Source organism: Hevea brasiliensis, chromosome 14 (assembly GCF_030052815.1).
Source record: "Hevea brasiliensis isolate MT/VB/25A 57/8 chromosome 14, ASM3005281v1, whole genome shotgun sequence".
Classification (NCBI taxonomy): domain Eukaryota; kingdom Viridiplantae; phylum Streptophyta; class Magnoliopsida; order Malpighiales; family Euphorbiaceae; genus Hevea; species Hevea brasiliensis.
The window spans coordinates 19,478,311-19,504,112 of NC_079506.1; the positions used below are offsets into that span (position 1 = coordinate 19,478,311).

The following is a 25,802-nucleotide window of genomic DNA, read 5'->3' on the forward strand; positions in this document are numbered from 1 at the left end:
GTGAAATTAAAAAAAAAAATCTTTAAATAATATTTTATAATATGCAAAAATATAATAACACCTGCTGATTAAACACCTAAATTGGTATTGAGCCTTACAAATTTAATGCACCATGTTAACCCATAACAACAAACACAACCTAAATTTGTCTCCACTCTCCAGGCTCCTTATAAATGGAGGTGTCTGGCAAGTTTGAGTGTTACACGTAAAGAGAAAAACCTAAAATCTCTCTGCGAAAGCTTTTTCTTGTTCACCATTTCTCATTGCTCAACTTTGCTAGCGATCTCTAGCTAGCTACTCCATATATGGCGGATTCCCAAGCTTTGCCCGAAACCCAATTAGCAGCTGAGATCAATGATCAGCCCAAACAAAAAGTCATCATTACTTTCATGGATGCTGAATGGTACAATGCTGCAGCTGAAGACCAAATCGACAAATTCAAAGATTACACAGAGCCTCTAGATCTTCTGCGTAACCCAAAAAAAAATACAGTCCTACATGTTTACATCACGGCAGTAAAAAAGGAAACAGAAGAATCCATTGAATTTGTGAAACTAGTTATCAGCAAGTGTCCGCCGCTGCTAGATGAGCCCAATATCAGAGGCGAAACTCCGCTGCATATTGCAGCTAGGTTCGGGTACAACAATATAGTCGAATTTCTTATTCGGAACATCAAGAAGGCTCAATACGACGATCTTGAGAGAGGCGCAGAGGAGTCAACAAGTGATAAGATGCTGAAGAAGACAAGCCCAAATGGAGGCACAGACTTGCATGAGGCTGTAAGAAATAATCATCCTCGAGTGGTGGAAACATTGATAAGAGAAAATCTTGAATTTGCGAACATAGCTAATGCCGCCAGAGAAAGCCCGCTTTACGTTGCAGCGGTGAGAGAGAGCAATATCATTGCTTTTAGGATATTGGAGATATGTCCCTCATCGGCGGCATACGCCGGTCCCAATGATAGAACAGCTTTGCACGAAGCTGTGATAAGTGAAGATACAGGTACACTTCAGTTCAGCTATCTTCTTCTTTTTTCTCGAAACTTGATTTAAGAAATTAGGAGAAATCGGGAAATTTCTTTTCCTTACAATCCCTATGATTGACTTGTCATTTTAATAAATTATTCTATATGAAATCACCATTGTATAATATAATTTTTACTAAATGTGGTGTTAAAAACGCCACTAATTAGGTTTAGGCCACAGCCCATTCAGGTTTTGAATTAGACCAAAATTGGCCGGGATTAATAACTTAAGGGCCTGAACCAGCTTGAAATCGGCAATTGGAAGAGTCAGTTTTAGCCTCTCTTTTTTTGAACCGCAGTTTTAGTCTCTCTCTCCAAGCCTTGAATCAGAATGAAATTAGTGGTTCAAACCGTAGATCCAGCTGGATTTAAGCAAGATAAACTCAACTCAACTCAACTAAGCCTTTATCCCAAAAATTTGGGGTCGGCTATATGGATTCTCTTTCTCCACTCTGAACGATTTTGAGTTAAATCCTCAGAAATGTGTAATGCTTCTAAGTCATGTTGTACTACTCTTCTCCAAGTCAATTTAGGTCTACTCCTTTTTTTTCTTTCTATCCTCTAACCTAATGTGCTCTACTTGTTTAACTGGAGTCTCCGTATGTCTACGCTTCACCTGACCAAACCACCTCAATCTCCCTTCTCTCAACTTATCTTCAATTGGCACCACTCCTACCTTTTCTCTAATACTCTCATTACGAACTTTATCTAGTCTAATATGGTCACTCATCTACCTTAACATTCTCATCTCTGCAACTCTTATCTTAGATGCATACGATTCCTTCAGTGCCCAACACTCACTACCATATAACATAGCCGGTCGTATGGCTGTACGGTAAAATTTTCCTTTTAATTTATTGGGAATCTTACGATCACATAAAACTCCCGTGGCACGTCTCCACTTCAACTATCCGGCTTTAATCTTATGACTAACATCCTCCTCACATCCCCCATCTACTTGAAGGACTGAGCCTAGATATTTAAAATGATTACTTTGGGGCAGTATCACTCCATTCAAACTAACTCCTTCCCTATCACCAGTTTGGCCTTCACTGAACTTGCAATGCGTGTATTCTGTCTTCGTTCTATTTAACTTAAAACCCTTTGACTCTAGAGTACTTCTCCAAAGTTCTAGTTTTCTATTGACTCCTTCTCGTGTCTCATTTATCAGAAAAAGATATTCTTTTAAAAAAATACTGGTAATTTTAGAGGGCTCCTAACCATTTTGAACCATAATTTAAACTATCAAAAATCAAAATTAGAATTCAATCGAACCAAAATTGGCTGGAACCATGGCCAATCAATTCGATTTAAGTTCCTACCCTAGCTAGGTCTTAAACCATCAATTTTGGCCCAGAACTAGGCAGACCGGTGGCCAGGATAGTCGAAATCGGCTCGGATTGGATAGGTGGCTAGGCCCACCCATAATGTCCTCATTCAAACAATCCAAGCAAATCATATAACGGTGATCAAAATTCAGTTTAAACTCAAAAACTAAGCAAACCGATTTAGTTCAGAAATTCAATTTTTTTTAGTAATTTGGTTTGGTTAAATTTTTTATTTTAAAAAAAAATTAATCTATTCAATTTGATTTAATTTTCTAAAAAAAAAAAGGTAAAACCAAAATGAATTAATCAAATAGTTTATTTTTTAACTAATTATTATTGGATCTCAAATTAGTGTTACAAATAGGAAATATAAATGAAATTGAATCTAAAATAGTCCAAAATAAATTTAATAAAAGTTCAAGATAATAAATTGATAAATCAAATTAAATTAAATCGAATTAATTTGATTTGATTTAATTTTTTTTAATTCAATTTAATTTGATTTGATAAGATAAAAATTTTGATTCCTTAAATTTGATTTATTTTCTTCTTAATTCGATTCAGTTTGATGTGTTAAAATTTCGATTTATTCAAATTTTCAATTTTTTAAACTAAGTCGACCTATACATAGTCTAAGCTATACAAGAGAGGAGGAACGGGGGAATTGGAAAATAAAAGAAAGATGATTCAAGCTACCACCTTATACATAGTCTAAGCTAATTAATTTATTTTGTGGGCCAATTGTATAATAAAGTACAAACTTTTATGCTTTTCATGATTATATCGACACGTTTTAATCATAGACAATAAAGTTTAAATATTTTACATTGGGTTTAATTATAGTTAATGGTGGAAATTGAATATAAAAAATTAAGGATAAATTATTATATAATTCCTGAGATTTAATTTTAGAAAATTTAAAATTTTTTAAATTAATTTTAGACTTTAATTATAATTGTATTCATTCTCAAAAATTGAGATTTGTAATTCAAAATAAGAACATATAATTATAATCATAAATTATTACAAATATTTAGCCTATTATGTCCCACTGACTTACAATAATTTGATTTGATAATTCTAATTGATTTAATATAATTCTTCAATTAGATTCAAATACCAATGGACATATTTTTCTCAGCTGCTAATATTTATTTTTATGTGTTTCACCATTGATCTTGATATCTATATGTCAATTTTATTGCAGATTTGACGAGAAAACTACTAGAACAAAAGAGCAATTTGGCCAAAGAACAAGACAAAGAGGGATGGACTCCGCTTCATTATGCTTCCTAAGCCAATCATCTTTCCATTGTGGAAATGTTACTAGAATATGATAAATCTGCTGCTTATATTGGCTACAAAGTTGGAAAGACACCTCTTCATATAGCAATTCTCATCGGCGATAAACATGTAAAGGTGGTGAAAAAAATTATCTCATACTGCCCAGATTGCTGCGACCTGGTTGACAACAGAGGCCGAAATGTTCTTCATTTTGCTGTGGAAGGCGATAGTTGAGAAGGACTCAAAACTTTAATTGAAAAACCTTTCCTCGCTAACCTAATTAATCAGAAAGATGAAGATGGGAACACTCCGATCCATCTACTCGCTACTCATGACTTTTATGCTGGTAATCTTATACAACACCACACAGTTGATAAAATGATCGTCAACAAAGAAAATTTAACCGCTCTGGACGTGGTGGTAGCAACGAAGAATGAAAGCTTTGGGCTATTTCTGGTAAACCAACTTAATCTGACAAACTTTAGGTAATGGCAATCCTATTTTTATTTAGCTTGATTGGTATTTGAACATGAAACATCATAGACAACTCCATCTCAACCTCATAGTTATGTATTTTTATTCACTTCGATTGGTATAGGCATTGATTTGTATTGGAACAAAACAGTGAATGAACTTTCAAGTTACAGGGATCTACAGCAAAACACCTAAAGAAGGCTGGATATAAACGAGGTCGGCATTCAATCAGGCAGGCACCACCTCATAATATGTCAACGATCAACAGAGAATTAATGTCTTCCCTCCGGAAAGCGAGTGAATCCCATCAGACAGTAGCCACCCTCATAGCAACAGTAACTTTTGTGGCAGGTTTCACCTTACCTGGTGGTTACAGTGGTCAAGATGGCCCTGACGAAGGAACAGCAATTTTAACTAGAAAATCAGCATTCAAAACGTTCCTTGTAACCGATACCATTGCGTTGGCCCTATCCATTTCTGTTGTGCTTATCCACTTGATTTGGGCAATGCAGACAACCAAAAGAAAGTTTTGTTTTCTATTCCTTTGGACATATCTTTTTCACTGTTGTTGCTCTGGCTTTAATGGTGGTGGCATTTATGACAGGTGAGTATGCAGTGTTGCCACATTCCTCATCAGGTCTTGGGGCTGCTATTTGTGTCATCGGAAGTTGTTTGGCTTTATTGTGTTGCTGGGTGCTCAAGGCTGCGTTGTGTGAATGAATTTAATTGATATTAATATTTGAACTGTTGTACGATTAAAGAATGGTGTATAATTGGAATAAATTGTAAAATTTTGATGGAAATTAATGTTATTAAGTTTTTAGCAAGTTTTCTTTTTTTTTAATTTATTGAGGTTTTGTCTGAATTATTTTCACGAATAGTTCTATTTTTCCTTTAAGAATTTATCATGAAAAGTTTTACATATACACTTAGCCTTATTTGATTTAATGCCTGAAGATATAATACTCAGACCCAAGTTTGAATTCCACTCTCCCGAGTCCTCTAGTAGAAAATGAAAACCTTTGTGTGTAATTTAGCATTAGTCTAACATTTTAATCCTTAATTAGTATTAAGATTTTTTTTTAACTATTTTTGCTTAATTAGGATTGAGTTGGGTAAAAAAAGTTTACAATATGCATGTAATGTGTAGCACTAAGGTGCTAACATGTTTGTAACTAAATTATAATTCAGTTTGGAGAAGATCTTTCCTTTAATGTGATATTAAATTTTGAGGTTTACTTGCTAGGGCTCGTAAAAAGACCATGGAGTCAAAGTATGGAGTACATGATATTCACATGTTCTGTCAACACTATCGAATTTTTCAAAATTCAACTTAATTGGAACAATTACAGACACAAAAGAAAAATCAATCTGGTATTTATTAATTTTTTTGAGGATTAAATGGCAATTAAATTCCATACCAGTAGTTTCCAATTTAACAGGATAAATCAACACTGTTAATTAATATCTTGTGATCACAACAAAAGAGACATCAAGATGTAGCAAAGTATTTATTTAATTCTTGTGATCACAGTAAAACAAATATGGAGTCGCAGCAAAGGATTTATGTCTTCTGTGTCAAGTTTTATAAATCGCAGTAACAAAACGAACAAGTCTAAACTAACAAGCAACAAAACCAACATCTAACTATCAAAGAGAAAAGCAAGAAAGAACTCACAGGAAAGAAAAGCAAATTTCGAACTTGTCACGGAGAGAAAAGGAGATTCCTCAGAAAAAAGAGTTAAGACCAGGTCAAGCGGTCGCATCCGGGTAATTCTGTTTTTTTTTTTTTTGTGTGGTTCTATTTATATCATAATTTAATTTTAATATTGTTGGTCCCATAACTCAAGTTGACAGAAGACCAACAGTCAGTGAGTATTAATTTTGCGGAGCTAGTTCAATTAAATAATTATCCGTATAAATAGGTATTATTTATTCAATATCTAAAATATCTACTGAAGATAAGCATGAAAGTAGAGTAATAGGCAAGTGAAGAAAGCGGTTTAGTAGATAGTTATGGGAATTGGTAGTAGTTATTGGAAGTTTCAAGTAGTGGACTAGTGGAGAGATAAAAATGGAAGTGGTGGAGAAAGTGGTAAGCACTCAACTTAGCCACTAAGCAAAGCTTCTCTATAAATTAACATGCTAGACAGAAGCAAAAACACAATTAATCAATCAATACTTGACAGACACAATGTCTTAGCTTGAATTTTCTCTAGTTTGTCAATCTTTACATTTTCAAGCGGTTTTTATTTTTTTTAGTCAAGTAATTAATTTTTTATTTTCAATTAAAGTCTTTTATTTTCAATTCAAGTGATCAATTTACTTTTTTTCCAGACATATTTTAATTGTTGTAAGCGATCTTTTCCATTTTCAATGCAAATTACAGTTTTCTTATCTATATTTCCTTCCATTTCATTTTCAATGTTCAACTTACTTTTCAAGCACTGATTTAATTTTCTGCCAAGCAATCATTTACTTTTCACGGAAAGCAATTGAATACACAGATTTACTTTGCCTGCAAAAAGATCAATTTACTTTTCTAATGCATGGATTTAATTTTCAGTCAAGTGCTCAATTTATTTTTCCAAGGCAACCTTTACATTTTTCGCAATAACCAATTTACCTTGTAAGCACACTTTCACTTTTCAATGCATAAGCCTCCTATCAAGTTTTCTCAAGCGGTCAAATTCTTTTCCATTTTCACAAAAACTGAATGAGTAGATATCTTAATGAAGTACAACCTAGTAGAGTTAGAGAACCCAAGAGAAGATTAGGTTCTTTCTTTTCCGTCAATTATTATGAGATCAGTGCACATTTATTTCACAATGGGATCATACGCTTTTCTGACATACCTACAATTCAGTTCATATGTGAGGAAAGGTCATACATATTTTTGATACGTGTAAATTGAGTAAATTCAATTTTACAGAAAAACAAATTCAAAAGCAAAATCGGTTTAGTTTTGGGTTTGGTTGACTAGCTTAATTTTCAAGTCAATCTGCCAGTCCTGTCCGGAATTCTTAACACTGTTATTTTTCTAGAACTTCATTACTAATTTTGATTATTTTTCTAGAAATTCATCATTAATTATATTATCAATCCCTAATTCATTGCTTACCCGTACAAATTTATTACAACAATAAATATTTAAGGACAATACACCAATTAAACTAGTCGTTAATTTAAAGTCTCCATATTTATATAAAATTCAGCGTTTAGAGGAGAGATGATCCCTAACTAGGCTAACATTTTAAGGATGCATATTGATCTTGCAAATGAATAATTATTCTTCCTCCATTCAACACACGGCATATATCCAGCTATACGTACATATGAATTCACTAGGTGAGTCGACCTGAGTTATCTTTTTATCAAATCTAACTATAAATTCAGAGTAATGAGAGTTTGATTCGGTCTAAAGCACTACTAAAACAAAAATAACACCTCTAGCGATGAATTTTATTTTGTCTCTAATAATTCAAATTATCAATGAATTAATTAGCAATGATTTTTCTTTTAACTCATTAATAATGAATTATTGGCAAAATTAGTAACTGATTCAATTCCGTGACTAATTCATTAGTAATTCAAATACCCTCTTTAGAAATTCTTAATTTCAATTGAAAAAAAAAGGTATTATTTACTTTGTTTCTCGCGCTCTCAGTCAAATTTCTCTAACGCTTCGTTGTCATCGTTGCCTTCCGCCTTCCCTGTTTGATTTGGTTCCGGTTGTTTTGACTTTGCCTATTACGTGATTGGTGTTAATTAATTTTAGTGTTTCCATTAGTTATTTGAATTCTACCTTCCTGATAGTTTGCAAAACTCTGTCTCTCTCCAATCATCTATATAACTGTTTCGTCTGATAGATTTTGAAATCTACCTTGCTGAGTTAGATTTTCGCCTGGCTTCACTCCCTTTAACTGAAAATGGCTTGAATTCCCTTTCTCTTTTCTAGTAATAATTGCTTTCCTTTCTGTCTCTGCAATCTAGTGCTAGCTTCAGGTTTCTTGCTCTTCGGTTTATGTTTTTGTGGATCTAGGTTAGGGTTGACAACTGTTCCAATATTAGTGGGTATGGATCTAACAAATATATGTTTGAATAATATATAATAGGATTTGAAACAAATTTAATAAATAATATTGTGATGAGTTTGAATTAGGTGATGTATTATATATTATATTTTAAATAAATAAAATTTAAATATTTTATAGAGTTGCTAATTTTTAAAATATAAATTATTAATTAAATTTTTTTTATGAAAATTATTAATTAAACTATATAAAATTAAAACGGTTTAGATATTATTCAAGATAATACTTTAATTTTTAGCAAATATAAATAATTAAAAATAAATTATAATCGGATTTTAAAAAAATTTAAAAAATATGAATATTAACTAGGTTCAAATTTAGATAAGCTAATTTTTACGAGTATTTTACTCATTATTATCCCTATTTTGGATTATTATAAAATTTTTGCTTGGTATATATATATATATATATATATATTAAACACACGAATATCAATTAATTGAAATTTTTGGCAGGTCTGAAACTACCCCCAGCAAGCATAACTCCAAGCCGTTTACCCAAAGTCAATGTATAGTTAGTAGTCGACTCAAGAGATGTGTATCCAAATTATTAATAAATAGTTAGAAAACTAATATAAGAATATTTTTAAAGCTACTTCATTAATTAATTATGACCATGTCATGTCAATGGCTGGATTTGAATAAGCCAGCATTAGGAAGCTAACGTATTCAACCAGCATTACTTGTTCTTATTGAGAAATTTAGCATAGATTACATGCCACTTGCTGATTTTTCTTTTAAAGGATTAACTTTTTTTATTTCTTAATTTTGATCATAATTAATTATTTTTTGCTGCTATTTCTAGTTACTTCAAGTATATTTATTGTCAGTGCAATATTGGGGCATATCTTAAATTTTAATGGAATAATTATTAATAAGATAAAAAGTAATTGTTAATGTAACATTTAATAATATTTGATAATTAGATATTAATAAAAAAAATAGTATAAAATTAATTTTTAAGACCCATAAAATATTTGAAAATTTTTAAAATTGAAAAAAAAAATATGAAAAGAAAATAAAAATATCATGATTGACCAAAGGTTGACTGCTGTACGCAAAATGACGCTTTATTTCAGGCAAAACATGACGAAATCGCCTTCGTTATATATATATTTTCAACTTAAAGCCAAAAACAGAGACGTTATACCAACTCTATATTACATTAGTTTATTTATGGCCTTATCGTTGCTCAAGCAGATACATTTGGTGTTAAAAAAATTTTTTAATTATTTTTTTATAATAAAAAAATTTTTGATGTAATGAAAACGAGTTGATAATATAATCAAATACATTTTAATTAATATAATCATCATTACATATACAAAATAAATTTAAATATGATTACTTATTTTAATTTATTTTATTTATTGTCACTATGACGCTCAATCACTACTATTCACTACTATTATCACCGTAGCATACCTGCCACCACCATCACTCGATTACAACCATCAACATTCAACTACTACTTTCATCACCACCATCACTCGGTCATCACCAATACTATCACTATTGTCTGACTAGCACTATTATTCGATTATCACTACCATCACCACCATTCGACCACCACTATCATCACTTGGCCATTGCTACCATCATTACCACAACTAGGAGTGAGCATTTGGTTCAAACCGAACCGAACAGAACCGAAATAAATTATAAAAATCGAACCGTAAATTTTAGAAACCGAACCGAACTGAAATGGATGAAAAATCGAATCGAACCGCTCTATTTCGGTTCGGTTCGGTTTAAATTGATCGGTTTGATTTTTGATTATTTTTTAATTTAGACTTGATTTTCAAGTTATTTGGTCTAATTTTAACTTTGGTTTGAACCTAATAACCATTAATCAATGAAATTAAACAATTAATATATATAAAATTAAATATAATTCATAAATTTTTCATAAAAATAAATTAATTTAAAAATCGATTCGGTTCGATTTAGTTTGATTTGACTATATAAATTACTATTCGGTTTGGTTCGGTTTAACCGATTTTTTTTTCTCTTTAAAACCGAACCGAACTAACTGAAATTTTTATAATGTAAAACAGAACCGATTAAATTTTAAAATCGAACCGATTGAACCGAATTGACTCAGTTCGGTTCGATTTTTCAATTTGAACCGAATTTTGCTCAGCCCTAACCACCACCACTACCATCACGACCACCACCTAGCCACCACCACTAACATCATCCCCACCTTGCTGCCACCACTGCTAACGCCATCCCTACCTTGCCATCACCACCACCCCACCATTAGTGCCACCATCACCGGTTGGTTGTCACCACCACCATGACTACCTAGCCATCGTCACCATCTTGCCAATATCTCCACTATGAGCACCACTACGACCATCTTATCATCACCACCTTACATCCACCACCAGCACTACTATCATCACCACCTTGCCACCACCACCACTACCACTACTCAATTACAAATGACTAAAACTATTACCACATATTATTAACTCTAAAAATGAATTAACTATTAAAATAAAAATTATATCATTACATTATGTTATTTACATTTTTATGTTACAATTAAACATAGAGATATAATAATAATTATATTACATTATTCATCTTATTACATAATTAATTACGTTATATTACAATAACCTAAAAGAAAAATGTCACCTTTAGCTATAAATTTTAAATTTGGTTCAGTTATTTTGATTTTCATTGTTGTTTTGCAAGATTGTTCAAATTTGCAACTACAAGGTGAGATTATTGTAAAAATTTTATTTGGTTTCACATAAGAAGCACTTACCTTAATCACGCAAATATCAATTAATTAAAATATTTGTGGAACTCGAGCACGATGAAACAAATACCTTGTGACATGTGCAAGGCACAAGGGCATGTTTGATTGTTGTGGGTTGGTTGAAATTTGGGCCAGATCTGAAACTGTCCCCAACATAACTCAAGCTGTTTATCCTATGTCAATCTAGTTAATTGGCAGTCGATCCACTCATCAGATGTGAATCCAAACTATTAATAAATTGTTAGATGACTAATATAACAATATCTTAAAGCTACTCCATTAATCAAGTTGAATTTGAATAAGCCACCATAGGAGCCTAACATATTCATCTAGCTTATGGTCAAAGATGCCATGCGACCCCTCCCCTGTTTACCTATTAATGAATAGAAAATTTTTATCTAAATTCAGCCTATTATCAATTAAGACAAAAAACGAATGCATTAAATTAACCCATTAACAAACCTAAATTTGTCTCCACTCTTCAGGCTCCTTAAAAAAGGAAGTGTCTGGCAAGTGTGTGCTACAAGTGAAGAGAAAAATCTGCCTGCAAAAGTTTTTCCCTGTTCAGTGCTTTGCATTGCTCAACTTTGCTAGCAACCTCTACCTAGATACGTATATGGCGGATTCCCATGCGTTGCCCGAAACCCAATTAGCATCTGAGATCAATGATCAGCTCGAACGAAAAGACATAATCACTTTTATGGATGCTAAATGGTACAATGCTGCAGCAGAAGGCCAAATCAACCCGTTCAGACATTACACAGACCCTCTAGATCTTTTGCGTACCCCAAATCAAAATACAGTCCTGCATGTTTACATCACAGCAGTACAAAATGAAACGGAAGAATCCACTGAATTTGTGAAATTAGTTAGCAGAAAGTGTCCATCGCTGCTAGCTGAGCCCAACATCAAAGGTGAAACCCCACTGCACATTGCAGCAAGATTCGGGCACAAAAATATAGTCGAATTTCTTATTCATAGCATCAAAAAGGCTCAATTCGAAGACCTTGAGAGAGGCGCAGAGGCATCAACAAGTGATAAGATGCTGAAGAAGACAAGCACAGACGAAGACACGGCCTTACATGAGGCTGTGAGAAATAATCATCCTCAAGTGGTGGAAATATTGATTAGAGAAAATCCTGAATTTGCGAACACAGCTAATGCCGCAGGAGAAAGCCCGCTTTACCTTGCAGCGGTGAGAGAGAACACTAGCATTGCTTCTAAGATATTGGAGATATGTCTCTCACCTGCATACACCGGTCCCAACGGTAGAACAGCTTTGCACGAAGCTGTGATAAGTGGAGATGCAGGTACAGTGAGTTCATTTCCGCTACCAGTTAGAGAAATACCCAAATATATTTTTTTCCCTCTTTCTTATTTTAATTTAGGTCTATCAAGCTCAATCTTATCATAGCAGATTTGACAAGAAAAATACTGGATAAAAACAGCAGTCTGACCAGAGAACAAGACAAAGAAGGATGGACTCCGCTGCATTATGCTTCCTACTTCAATCTTCTTCCAATTGTGGAAATGTTACTTGAAGATGATAACAAATCTGCTGCCTATATTGGCGAAAATTATGGAAAGACACCTCTTCATATTGCAATTCTCAATGGCAATAGCCATTTAAAGGTGGTGGAAAAAATTATGTCAGACTGCCCAGATTGTTGCGACCTGATTGACAATAGAGGCCGGAATGTTCTCCATTTTGCTGTGGAAAGCGGCAGTTTTGAAGGAATGCGACTTATTACTGAAAAACCTTCCCTGGCCAACCTAATCAATCAGAAAGATAAAAAAGGGAACACTCCAGTCCATCTAGTCGCTGCTCTTGGCTTTGAAGATTGTTGTCTTACAGAACACCACCTAGTAGATAAAAAGGCCGTCAATAATAAGAATTTAACCGCTCTGGACGTGGTGCTAGAAACGAAGCATAAAAGCAAATTGCCATTACCGGTATACCAACTTGATTTTATGCCCATATAATTGGAAGGCATTGATTTGTTTTTGTAACGGCACAGTTCTTGTTGCAGGGATTGACAGCAAGATTCTTAAAGAACGCTGGATATAAAAGAGGTCGGCCTGTAATCCAGCTGAAATCACCTGATAGCGTGTCAATAGTTGACAATGAGTTAATCCGTATATTCGAGGAAACAAGTAAATCCCATCAGATAGTAGCCACTCTCATAGCAACAGTAACTTTTGCGGCAGGTTTCACCGTACCTGGCGGTTACAGTAATAACGATGGCCCTGACGAAGGAACAGCAATTTTAACTAGAAGATCAGCCTTCAAAACTTTCCTTGTAACCGATACCCTTGCGTTGACCCTCTCCATTTCTGTTGTGCTTATCCATTTCTTATTGGCATTGCAACCAAGCAAAAGAAAGATCTTTTTTCTATTCACTTGGGCATTTATTTTCACTGTTGTTGCTATGGAACTAATGGTGGTGGCGTTCGTGACTGGTGTGTATGCAGTGATGCCACATTCCTCATCAGGTCTTGCGGCTACCATTTGCGTCATTGGAAGTTGTTTTGCCTTATTGTATTTCTACCTACTCAAGTTTACTTTGTGTGATTAAGGATTATGGGAAATTCTTGCCTATCGGATGGACCCGACACAAACATATGAAATTAAATCATGCATTTAATAAGTAAGTCCCGTTATATATTTTATATTTTGAATTTATGATATATTTGATATTTTAAATTTATGATATATACATCAATATTTGAAAAATTAAGAATTTATGTATTATTAAGATAAATTATATAATTATGATGGAATTTTTTATTTTATTGAGAGAAAGATGGCCATTAATGTTCTTATGTTTAAAATTTATCAACGAATTTTCTTCGGTTGTGATACTTATTGGAATTTTTTTAATTAGGTTTTTGATGGAATTGTTTTCGATATTAGTTTTAATTTTCATTTTCAGCATAGATATTAAATTCAGCTTGAAGTTTGACCAACTGAAAGACTACGTGGACGATAACTGGTTCAATCAACAATAAGTTAACAATTTAACAGTTGATTATATACACTCAGCCAACCATCAACTGTTATTTAGTTAAAATTATAATGAGTCCTACATAAAAATATATGTAGGTGATTTTCTATATATTAATTTAATATTTATATATCTTGATATAAGTAAGAAATTTTATTTTGTGAGAGAGCACTATTTTATGTGTACAGGAGTATTTTATAATTTTTTTTTTATCATTTTGACTTTACCAGCTTTTCAATTTTTTTTTAATTATAAATCTTTTTATATTTTGCACGTACTGTTCAAGTAATGCCGATTCTGAATTTTTCTCTCGGCTAGTAATATTTTTACTTTTCTTCTTTCCCCTTAAAAATTTGATGTATATTCCAATTTTGTTACAGATTTGACAAGAAAAATACTGGAACAAAACAACAGCCTAACCAAAGAATAAGATGAAAAAGGATGGACTCCGCTGCATTATGCTTCCTAATTGAATCTTCTTCCAGTTGTGGAAGTGTTACTAGAACTTGATAAATCTGACGCCCATATTGGCAAGAATTATGGAAGAACACCTCTTCATCTTGCGATTCGCAAAGGCAGAAGTCATTTAAAGGTAGTGGAAAAAATTATGTCAGACTGCCCAGATTGCTGCGACCTGGCTGAAAATGGAGGCCGGAATGTTCTCCGTTTTGCTGTGGAAACCAACACTTATAAAGTAATGAGAACTATTACTGACCATGCTTCCCTGGCCAACCTAATTAATCAGAAATATAAAGAAGGGAACACTCCGGTCCATCTACTCGCTGCTATTGGCTTTTTTCCTCTTGGTATAGTTAATCACCGCCTAGTTGATAAAAAGGCCGTCAATAAGGGCAATTTAACTGCTCTGGATGTGGTGTTACCAACCAAGCATGAAAGCCTTCAGCCATTCATGCTACACCAACTTAATTTTATGCCTGTATATCATTCCCCACAAATTGTATGCATTTGTTTTATTTAGCTTGAACTTAAAACTTCATGGACAATACTCAGCCAAAATGAAAAAATTATTATTCACATCGATTGGTAGGCATGGGTTTGTTTTATAAAAGCACGTGAATGAACTCTCATGTTGCAGGGATGTACAGAAAGAAGCCTATAGAGGGCTGGATATGAACGAGTTCGGCATTCAATCAGGCAGGCAATACTTGATAGGACGTCAACATTCGACAGTGAGTTAACGTCTTCCCCCGAGAAAGCCAGTGAATCCCATCAGATAGTAGCCACCCTCATAGCAACAGTAACTTTTTGCGGCAGGTTTCACAATCTCTTATACATATGATATACTATTTATAATAAAACTCTAACCATTTTATCTCTATACATTTTCTTTTAGAATTGAAAAAAAAAAAAAAAGCTAACATAATTATTAAATTATCAATGTAATAGCTTTCAAAAGTTAATATTTAACATAAAAATAACAAATCAACTTTTTATTAAATTTTCTTTTTATTTATCTAAAATTTCATATTATATTAATGTGAAATTAAAGCGCACTTCAACCTTTTTTTTTTTTTTTTTAAACAATTGAAAACATCTTTCAATTTTATATAATAATAATAATTTCTCTATTTTATTGATTCCTATGAATTTAATAAAATATTTTTAAATGATCATTAACCTAATTATTAAATTAATTTAAATTAACTATTTTATAAGCAATGATAATATTATATTCTTAATTCTATAAGTAATATTAATTCATTCATTAAAAATTATTTAATTTATTACAATAAAATTAATAAAATTACTATTAAAAATTAACTATTTGACTAACATAACTATAAAATTATTGAAATATAAATTACAAAATAAGTAAAGAAATAAATTTATCAATAGATGCAATATAAAAAAACAACTCACTGTAATAGAAGATTTGGGAGAAATCCTTTGATGATGCCACAATAATGTTGGAAGACTAAGAATGGCCAGCATAAAAATTATATATAAAGTTAATGATATTAGCACCTAAAAGAGTATTTGAGGTTTACATATTTTTTTAACCAAATAAGGCAAATGTTACTTCTTGATATTAAGCTATGGTTAAAAAAATATGTAACACCCTAGGCAAATCCCACATCGGCAAAACACGGGAGAGATGCTGGGTTTATAAGTGGGTGGTTCGTAACCCCTAGTGACGCGTTTTAAAACCGTAAGCTCTTCAGCCCAGAGCGGACAATATCACTAGTGGGCCCGGCCATTACAAAACACACAAAGCACCCGTCAATTTCTTAATTTAGGAATTGTGTTTAGACAAATATTTTTAGGCAATATGGAAGTTGCCCTAATTATATGGCTAATACTCATATCTTTCAATGCCATAATGAGGTCACATAGTGCTCCAAAGCAGAGGGCTGAACGTGGGCCAAAAAAGAGACTGAGCGGTATAGCATATATTATTGCAACTACTTTAAGCAAATAAATCCATATAGGATTACTCAAAACACCTGGAACTAAGCATATATAATGTAGAATTTTAATGGGATTATGTTATTGACTGAGATAAGTGTAAAACCTTATTAGAAAACAAGTTATTCATTAAGATAACGCCATCTAGATCTTGATTTGAAAAAATAAAATAAAATTTTATCTTGATGTAATTTTCTGATAAATTAATATTAATAATTTAAATAACCAATAACGAAAAAAAATTGTAATAAAATTTATGGATTATGCTGACATCTGTTTTCTTAAAACTTTAATAATTACTTCTCTTAATTTTTATTTGATCAAATACTATTGTCAGAAAGATAATTTGATCACAATGAAATTATTTATTTTCATACATAAGCTAAAAACTCTCTAATTTAAGTATAAAAATAAAATAAAGTAATAAATTTTATTGGCATTAGTTAAAACAGGCGAATTTAAATGTAATAAAATAAAATGATAAAATTATATTTATAAATAAAATTTTATTTCATTTTGAATTTCTTATCAAATAAAATTATAGTAAAAAAAAACTTCTATTAATAATTATAAATTATCAAAAATTTTAATATTATAAATATCATAAAAAAATTAAGATCTTTTTGAAAATCCCAATGTCCCTCCTTTCACTTTTATATATTATATATATTAACTAAAAAAATCCTATTTTAATTATGCAAGTTTCACAATTTTTAATGACGCGAACAATTTTTAAAGTTAAAAAAAAATTGGAAAATGGATCAGGCCCAGAAGAGCAAGCCCAGAAAACAAAACCCAATGACCCTACCAGGCCCTGGTTCATAACAAACCGGACTCAGATGGACCAGGCTCATTAGAGGATCGCTGAATGCCATTGCAATATTGTGGGAATTTGTAGCACACGTGTATCACGGCTTCCCGAGCGGGCACGATGCCGTTTCGACTGCGTGACTAGAAATGCAAACGTGGATGTCGTTTCATGTCGTTGTTCTCTTCCACCTCTAACAGGCGATCTGACACACCCGATCCGAGAAACATGACCCCACCCTTTTGTGCGAGCGGATAGATGCGTTTTGAACAGGATAAATTTTAATGTAATATAAAATTTATTAAATTTTAAAATTTTATATAATAATTTTTTTTAATTTTAATAATTAATTTACATAATTTAAAATGATATTGATGTAAATAATTATATCTTTTTAATATAATGATGATAAAATTAGTTATATTTTTATTTATAAATTAATTATAAAAAAATTTTAAACACATGAGATGATAAAATTATAAATATATAATTAATTAAAAGAGATTTTATTTTTAAAAAATAATAATAATTATTAATATTATTATTATTTTTAATTATTTATACTAACGTATTATTTATAAATTAATCATTAAAAATTAAAAAATTTTATTATATAAAATTTTAAAAAATCTTCACTGGTATTTAATATTTAAAATTAAAAAATAATTATTAAAATTTATCAATAAATATATTTATTTTAATTAATTTAAATTTTCAATATAAAAAAAGTTATGATGGATTATGTCAGCTCAATGATTAAAAAAAAATCTTAAAACATCATTTTAATAATGTTAAATTAATTTTCAAGATGATGACGTCTTGAATATCCAAAATTTAATACAATATAGGACAAATCATTGCCCAATTTCCTTATTTTTCAGAAGAAAAAGGTTGGACATTAAAGATTAACATATGAATATTTTGCAATGGATTAAAATGAACATTAAAAATATTGAAATAAAATTTTAATTAATAAATATAAAAATATTTAATAATATCAATATATTTAATTTAATAATATTAAATTAATTTTTAATATTATGATATCTTGAGTTAAGTCAATTGTTAAAGTAAAAAAAAAAAAAAAAAGAAAATCTAATAATGGAGTAGATGTTTCTAAATTAGAATGGGTTTAATTACGAAATTGTTTTAATAGAGAAGCTAAGAAAGAAGTGGACAGAAATAGAGAAGGTAGAAACTAGAAAGTTTTATCAAAGGGCCCACAAATATTAATGATTTGAAAATGAAAGTTTAATTATTATATATATTCCCAATAATGTGTTTTAAATCAATTGTGTCTACAAGATGTATGAGTAATTTATTAATTTGCTATATTTTAAATAATATTATAAATATTATTTTCTTTTATAATTTAATAACAAAATTTATTTTTTGAAAAATTAATGTATATATTAAATATATTTATATTATACCTTATAAGAAAATAATTCCTCAAAATTTTTTCTTAATTTTTATTTTTTCTCCTTATATATATATATATATATTTTTTTAATTTTTTTCCCCTTTAAAATAATTTTATATCAGGTTTGAAATACACAGTAATATATATTCAAAATGACAAGAAATTCACGGTATAAAATATATATATTTGAAACGGATGGTGAGTTCATGCAGAACGTATCAACGTGCGTGTGAGTGAGTTACAACGTAGCAAAACTGGAATGGATCTGGAAGATGAGAAAATATCAACGAGGTTGGGATAAATGATATAAAATTTGAAGGAATTTGATTGGATGGTGGCGGGCGCTGTAGCTGTCCAAATCCTGGAGGTCGCATTTGGTGGAGGTGTGCATTACGGCCTATGGACAAATGATTTCGACGTTTGTGATTTTTATTTGTTTCTGGTAAGCGTGAAGTGTTTGTACATGGCAATTTGGCAACTTTCATTTCCGATATGTTCACGGGAAAGAGAATCACAAATTCTTAATTCAAATCTCTGTTTAGACGATGTTCACGGGAAAGAGAATCACAAATTCTTAATTCAAATCTCTGTTTAGACATGTGGAAAATAAATTGAGGGAAAATAAATTGAGAGAAAATAAAAGGGATTAGCACTTTTTTCAATTTTATTTAAGCATTTGTCTGATATATAAATTAGTTTTTCGTCCCTTTAAAATGCATCAGTGAATTTATATTTTAATTTATTATCTTCTTAATTTTTTAGAAAAAAATTAAAGCTAAATTTTTTAAAATATAGGACTGGTAAATTTGATTTAAATATAACGGATAATTAATAAATGTTATAAATAATTATTAAATAATATAAATATATTATAAATATTTAACAAAATTATATTAAATTATTATTATTGATAAGTAAAATAATTAATAAGAGTAAATAATATATTAAAATATAATTATTTTTAAGCATATATAAAAATGAATATTATAATTATATATTCAAAATATTTTTTAATTTATTTATTATTATTTTAATTTTATATGATTTATTAATATAAAAGTTATTTTAAAAATAAAAAATTCATAATTAACAAATTAAAAAAAAAATACAATCTAAATTAAAAAAAAAAAATCAATGCAATTATCAATCGACTGATACAAGCTACAGTTTACCTATCAAACCGTTTTAAGTTGGGAGTTAATTTCATAATAAATTAGTTGTAAGCAAATTTTTTCAAGTATCTAAATTTGTAATGAGCCTTGTAAGTTTAATGCATTAAATTAATCCATCAAACACGACACAAATTTGTCTCCATTGTCCAGGATCCCTATAAATGAAGTGTCTGGCAAGTGTGTGCTACAAGTAAAGAGAAGAACCAAAAATCTCACTGCAAAAGATTTTTCTTGCTCGCTATTTTTCACTGCTCAACTTTGCTAGCGACCTCAAGCTAGCTGCACATATGGCAGATTCCCAACCTTTGCACGAAACCCAATCAGTATCTGAGACCAATGATCAGCCCAAACAAAAAGACATCATCACTTTCATTGATGCTGAATGATACAATGCTGCGGCTGAAGGCCAAATCGACAAATTCAAGGATTACACAGAGCCTCTGGATCTTTTGCGTACCCCAAAGAAAAATACAGTCCTATGATTTTTTAAATTTATATAATAATAATTTCTCTATTTCATTAATTCCCATGAATTTAATAAAATATTTCAAATGATCATTAACATAATTATTATATTAATTTAAATTAACTATTTTATTAGCGACGAAGATCTATTACTAATTAATTCATATTAATTCGTCACTAATTTTGTTTAAGCAACCATTTATCTGTCACTAAATTTAAAAATAATTTTAATTTTTAGTATTACTATATCACAAATTAAAATTTTGATATTCTTTTAATAGTAGCTTATGCTAAAAATCCTATTATAATACTATATTTTTAATTCTATAAGTATTATAAATTCATTTATTAATAATTATTTAATTTATTATAGTAAAATTATTATATATTAAAAATTAACTATTTGATTAACATAACTATAAAATTATTATTAAAAAAATAAATAAAATTTCGCAGTAAAATACAAACTACAAAATAGGTAAAGAAATAAATCTATCAACAGATGCAACATAAAAAAACAACTCATCGTAATAGAAAAATTTGGGAAAAGACGCACAAAGCACCCGTTAGTTTCTCAATTCAAGAGGATCTAATGCTCCTATTACGCCTACCAAGAGAGAATGATTGTGTGTATAGATAAATTTTTTTAGGCAATATGGGAATTGCCCTAATTATATGACTAATATTCATATCTTTTAAGGCTATAGCGAGGTCACATAGTGTTTCAAAGCAGAGACCTGAACATGGACCAATGAAGAGGCTGAGTGGTATAGCATATATAATTGCAATTTCTTTAAGTAAATCAGTCCATATATATAGGATTACTCAAAACACTTGGAACTAAGCATATATAATAAATACAGTCCTACATGTTTACATTATAGCAGCCAAAAAGGAAGAGGAAGAATCCATTGAATTTGTGAAGCTAGTTATCAGCAAGTGTCCATCGCTGCTAGCTGAGCCCAATATCAGAGGCGAAACTCCGCTGCATCTTGCAGCAAGGTTCGGGCACAACAATATAGTCGAATTTCTTATTCGGGACATCAAAAACGCTCAATACGAAGATCTTGAGAGCAGCGCAGAGGCGTCAACAAGTGATAAGATGCTGAAGAAGACAAGCCCAGATGGAGACACAGCCTTACATGAGGCTGTGAGATATGATCATCCTCGAGTGGTGGAAACATTAATTAGAGAAAATCCTGAATTTGCAAACATAGCTAATGCCGCCAGAGAAAGCCCGCTTTACCTTGCGGCGTTGAGAAACAACAATATCATTGCTTCTAAGATACTGGAGAAATGTACCTCATCGGCGGCATACAGCGGTCCCAATGGCAGAACAGCTTTGCACGAAGCTGTGATAAGTGAAGATAAAGGTACACTTCATTTCAGCTATCTTCTTCTTCTTCTTCTTCTTCTTTTGAAACTTCATTTCCGCTATCACCAAAAGTCCTTTCCTTTTCTAAAGAAATTGGGAGAAATATTAATTCTTGGGAAATTTCTTCTCCACACAACCTTTCTCATGTGGCAAAGCCCTAAATAAAACTAAACCACAGTAAACCTGGTGTTAACAACGCCATTAATTAGATTTAGGCCAGGGCCGGTTCAGGTATTGAATTGGACCAAAATTGGCCGGGATTAATAATTTAAGGGCCTGAACCGGCCTGAAATCGGCAATAGGAGAGTAAGTTTCAGTCTCTCTCTCCAAGCCTTGAATCGGAATGAAATTGGTGGTTGAACCGTAGATCCAGCCAGATTTAAGCAAGATATTCTTTTTAAAAGATACTGGTAACTCTAGAGTGCTCCTAGTAACTTTAGAGGGCTCCTAACCATTTTGAACCATAATTAAAACTATCAAAAACCCAAATTAGAGTTCAATCAAACCAAAATCGGCTAGAACCGTAGTCAATCAATTCGATTTCAATTTGTATCCTAACTAGGCCTTAAACCATCAATTTTAGCCCAAAACCAGGTAGACTGGTGGCCAAGATAGTCGATTTGGTTTAGTTTTCTGAGCAAAAATAGATAGAACCAAAATGAATGGAATAGTTTATTTTTTTAACTAATTATTATTAAGACTCAAATTAGAGTTAAAAATAGGAAATAGAAATTCGATATAAAATAAGTTCTCAAAACGACACTCAAATCCATAAATCAAATTAAATTGAAACGAATCAATTTATTTGATTTAATTTGATAAAATTTTTTATTTATTTTATTTAATTTAATTTTTTCCATAATTCAATTCAATTTGATGTGTTAAAAATTTTAATTTCTCAATTTTTTAAATCGAGTGGACCTATGCTTACCCCTGCAACGGGGGAAATGGAAAATAAAAGGACGATGATTCAACCTACCACCTTATACATACATAGTCTAAGCTAATTAATTTATTTTGTGGGCCAATTGAATAATAATTTTCTTTTAAATTTTAATTATAATTATATTATTGTAAATGTTTGACATTTTATATCCAATTGACCTGCAACAAATTTGGCTCTGTAAAGTTCTGATTGATTTGATATAATTGTTCAATAAGATTCAAAATTCTGCACATCCTTAGTTCCGAGACATTAACTAGCCATTCAAGTAATAACTATGGACAAATTTCTCTCGGCTAATAATATTTATTTTGTGCATATTACCCTTTAGATCTGACAGAAAAACTACTGAAACAAAAGAGTCATTTGGCCAAAGAACAAGACAATGAAGGATGGACTCCGCTTCATTATGCTTCCTACGCCAATCATCTTTCAATTGTGGAAATGTTACTAGAGTATGATAAATCTGCTACTTATATTGGCGACAAAGTTGGAAAGACACCTCTTCATATAGCAATTCTCAACGGCAATAGACATGTAAAGATGGTGAAAAAAATTATCTCATACTGCCCAGATTGCTGCGATCTGGTTGACAAGAGAGGTCGAAATGTTCTCCATTTTGCTGTGGAAGGCGATAGTAATGAAGGATTCAGAACTTTAATTGAAAAACCTTTCCTCGCCAACCTAATTAATCAGAAAGATGAAGATGGGAACACTCCGATCCATCTATTCGCTACTCATGACTTTTATGCTGGTAATCTTATACAACAGCACACAATTGATAAAATGATCGTCAACAAAGAAAATTTAACCGCTCTGGACGTGGTGGTAGCAACGAAGAATGAAAGCTTTGGGATATTTCTGGTAAACCAACTTAATCTCACAAACTGTAGATAATGGCAATCCTACTTTTATTTAGCTTGATTGGTGTTTGAAAATGAAACCTCATAGACAACTCCAGCTCAAACTCATAGTTATGTATTTTTATTCACTTCGATTGGCATAGGCATTTATTTGTATTGGAACAAAACAGTGAATGAATTTTCAAGTTACAGGGATCTACAGCAAAACACCTAAAGAAGCCTGGATATAAACGAGGTCGGCATTCAATCAGGCAGGCACCACCTCATATCATGTCAACGATCGACAATGAGCTCATAACTTACCTCGGGAAAGCGAGTGAATCCCATCAGATAGTAGCCACCCTCATAGCAACAGTAACTTTTGCGGCAGGTTTCACCTTACCTGGTGGTTACAGTGGTCAAGATGGCCCTGACGAAGGAACAGCAATTTTAACTAGAAAATCAGCCTTCAAAACGTTCCTTGTAACCGACACCCTTGCGTTGGCCCTCTCCATTTTTGCTGTGCTTATCCACTTCATTTTGGCAATGCAACCACCCAAGAGAAAGTTTTATGATCTATTCTTTCGGGCATATCATTTCACTGTTGTTGCTCTGGCTTTAATGGTGGTGGCATTTATGACAGGTGTGTATGCAGTGTTGCCACATTCCTCATCAGGTCTTGGGGCTGCCATTTGTGTCATCGGAAGTTGTTTGGCCTTATTGTGTTGCTGGGTCCTCAAGGCTGCGTTTGTGATTGAATTTAATTGATATTAATATTTGAACTGTTGTAAGATTAAAGAATGGTGTATAATTGGAATAAATTGTAAAATTTTGATGGAAATTAATGTTATTATGTTTCTAACAAGTTTTGACTGAATTATTTTCATTAATTGTTCTATTTTTTCTTTAAGAATTTATCATGAAAAACTTTACATGTATATTTAGTCTTATTTAATTTAATGCCTAAAAATATATTATTCAAATCCAAATTTAAATCTCTACTCTCCTGATTCTTCTACTAAAAAAATGAAAACCTTTGAGTGTAATTTAGCATTAGTCTAACATTTTAATCCTTAATTAGTGTTAAGATTTTTTTTTAACTATTTTTGCTTAATTAGGATTGAGTATGGTTGAATTAAAATTTAAAAGGTGAATTATTTTCTTTTAAGGTTGATTTAAAATTGTCAGTAGTTCCTTATTGTTTTAAAATGTAAATTAAAAAGCTTCCATATTTTACTTTCCTAGTTAAAAGTGATATAGATTGACCTGGTTTCCGAACCAAAAGGTAAACGAGTTAGTTTCCAAAATCTGGAGGAAGTAGAACACCTTAAAAGGTTAAAGTGTTTGGATAATTCTCAGAGTATTCGGACAGTTGATAAAGCGTTCGGATAATTCTTAAAGTGATTGGACAATTCATAAAGTATTCGGATAAAACTATTGATCGGTCAAAGAATGGTAATGTATGTGTTCGGATAAGTGTCAGTTATATAAAGAAGAGTATGTCCTATAATACAACCGGGAATGAAGGGAAAGAGCTAGTAAGATTCCGATTAAAGTGGAAAAGGCATTGTCTTTACCCTATAAGTACGGTTCATATTGATATCCAAGGTGCGCAATTTCCTTATTTTTTACTGGCTAATATTTATGCTCTTTTAGTAATTATTGACTTGAGCATCAGAGTGGCCTCAGCTAGGTTGCCAGCCTCATCTGTTCTCTCTAGTGTCAAATATAATCCGATCTGATTCTAGCTCAAGAATCTCAAGCAACATCAAAAGTCTTTCCGTTTAATTTTTGTTAAATTTGTTATTAATCAAAGGATAATTAATTTAATAATCCCTAAAATACCTTAAAATATTATTACAATCCAAATAAATATATTTTTGATAAGAAATAAAATGAATACTTAGGCTTCATTTGTTTAACGGAAATTATTTTCCTAAAAAACATTTTCTACATTTTTTGACGTTTGGGACACTTAAGAAAATTGATCAATAGAAAATATTTTTCTAAAAAAAAGGAAACTAAAATATTTTTAAAGAAAATGACTTTATTTTTACAAGAAAAAGTCATTTTTCATTTTTTAAACTTTGATAATAATATTAAAATGTGAACACATATATATACATAAAATAAATATATACCATTAATTTAATATTACAACTAAATAACGAAAAAAATTTTTTTTCATGAAATATATTTTTCATATACAAATTATTGTCCTTGAAATAAATGAAGCCTTGAATTTTCTTACTTTCTTAGAACTACACAGAAGTTTGAGCAAATCTTGACATAAATATTTCAAGCTAAGTTTTTCCCCAACTATAATGCAACATTTTTATTGAGTCATACATATTTACACTAAAAAA

The 25,802-nt window shown here is 31.1% G+C and overlaps 3 protein-coding genes across 3 annotated transcripts; all 3 read left to right on the plus strand.

Annotated features, from left to right (window-relative positions):
• The first annotated feature begins 305 nt into the window (after positions 1-305).
• Positions 306-4,830, plus strand: LOC110645286 (protein ACCELERATED CELL DEATH 6-like). Its single transcript, XM_058134384.1, has 5 exons — positions 306-1,002; positions 3,683-3,765; positions 3,925-4,092; positions 4,284-4,570; positions 4,623-4,830. Exons 1-5 carry the CDS (start codon positions 306-308, stop codon positions 4,828-4,830), a joined length of 1,443 nt encoding a protein of 480 aa, XP_057990367.1.
• Positions 4,831-11,592: 6,762 nt separating this feature from the next.
• On the plus strand, positions 11,593-13,646 carry LOC110645285 (ankyrin repeat-containing protein At5g02620-like). Its single transcript, XM_058134385.1, has 3 exons — positions 11,593-12,286; positions 12,394-12,929; positions 13,007-13,646. Exons 1-3 carry the CDS (start codon positions 11,593-11,595, stop codon positions 13,550-13,552), a joined length of 1,776 nt encoding a protein of 591 aa, XP_057990368.1. The 3' UTR covers positions 13,553-13,646.
• A 942-nt stretch (positions 13,647-14,588) lies between these two features.
• On the plus strand, positions 14,589-24,204 carry LOC131169033 (ankyrin repeat-containing protein At5g02620-like). Its single transcript, XM_058134386.1, has 6 exons — positions 14,589-14,857; positions 15,078-15,171; positions 20,977-21,043; positions 21,161-21,649; positions 22,926-23,458; positions 23,650-24,204. The coding sequence occupies exons 1-6, from the start codon at positions 14,589-14,591 to the stop codon at positions 24,202-24,204; spliced, it is 2,007 nt and encodes a 668-aa protein (XP_057990369.1).
• Positions 24,205-25,802: the final 1,598 nt, after the last annotated feature.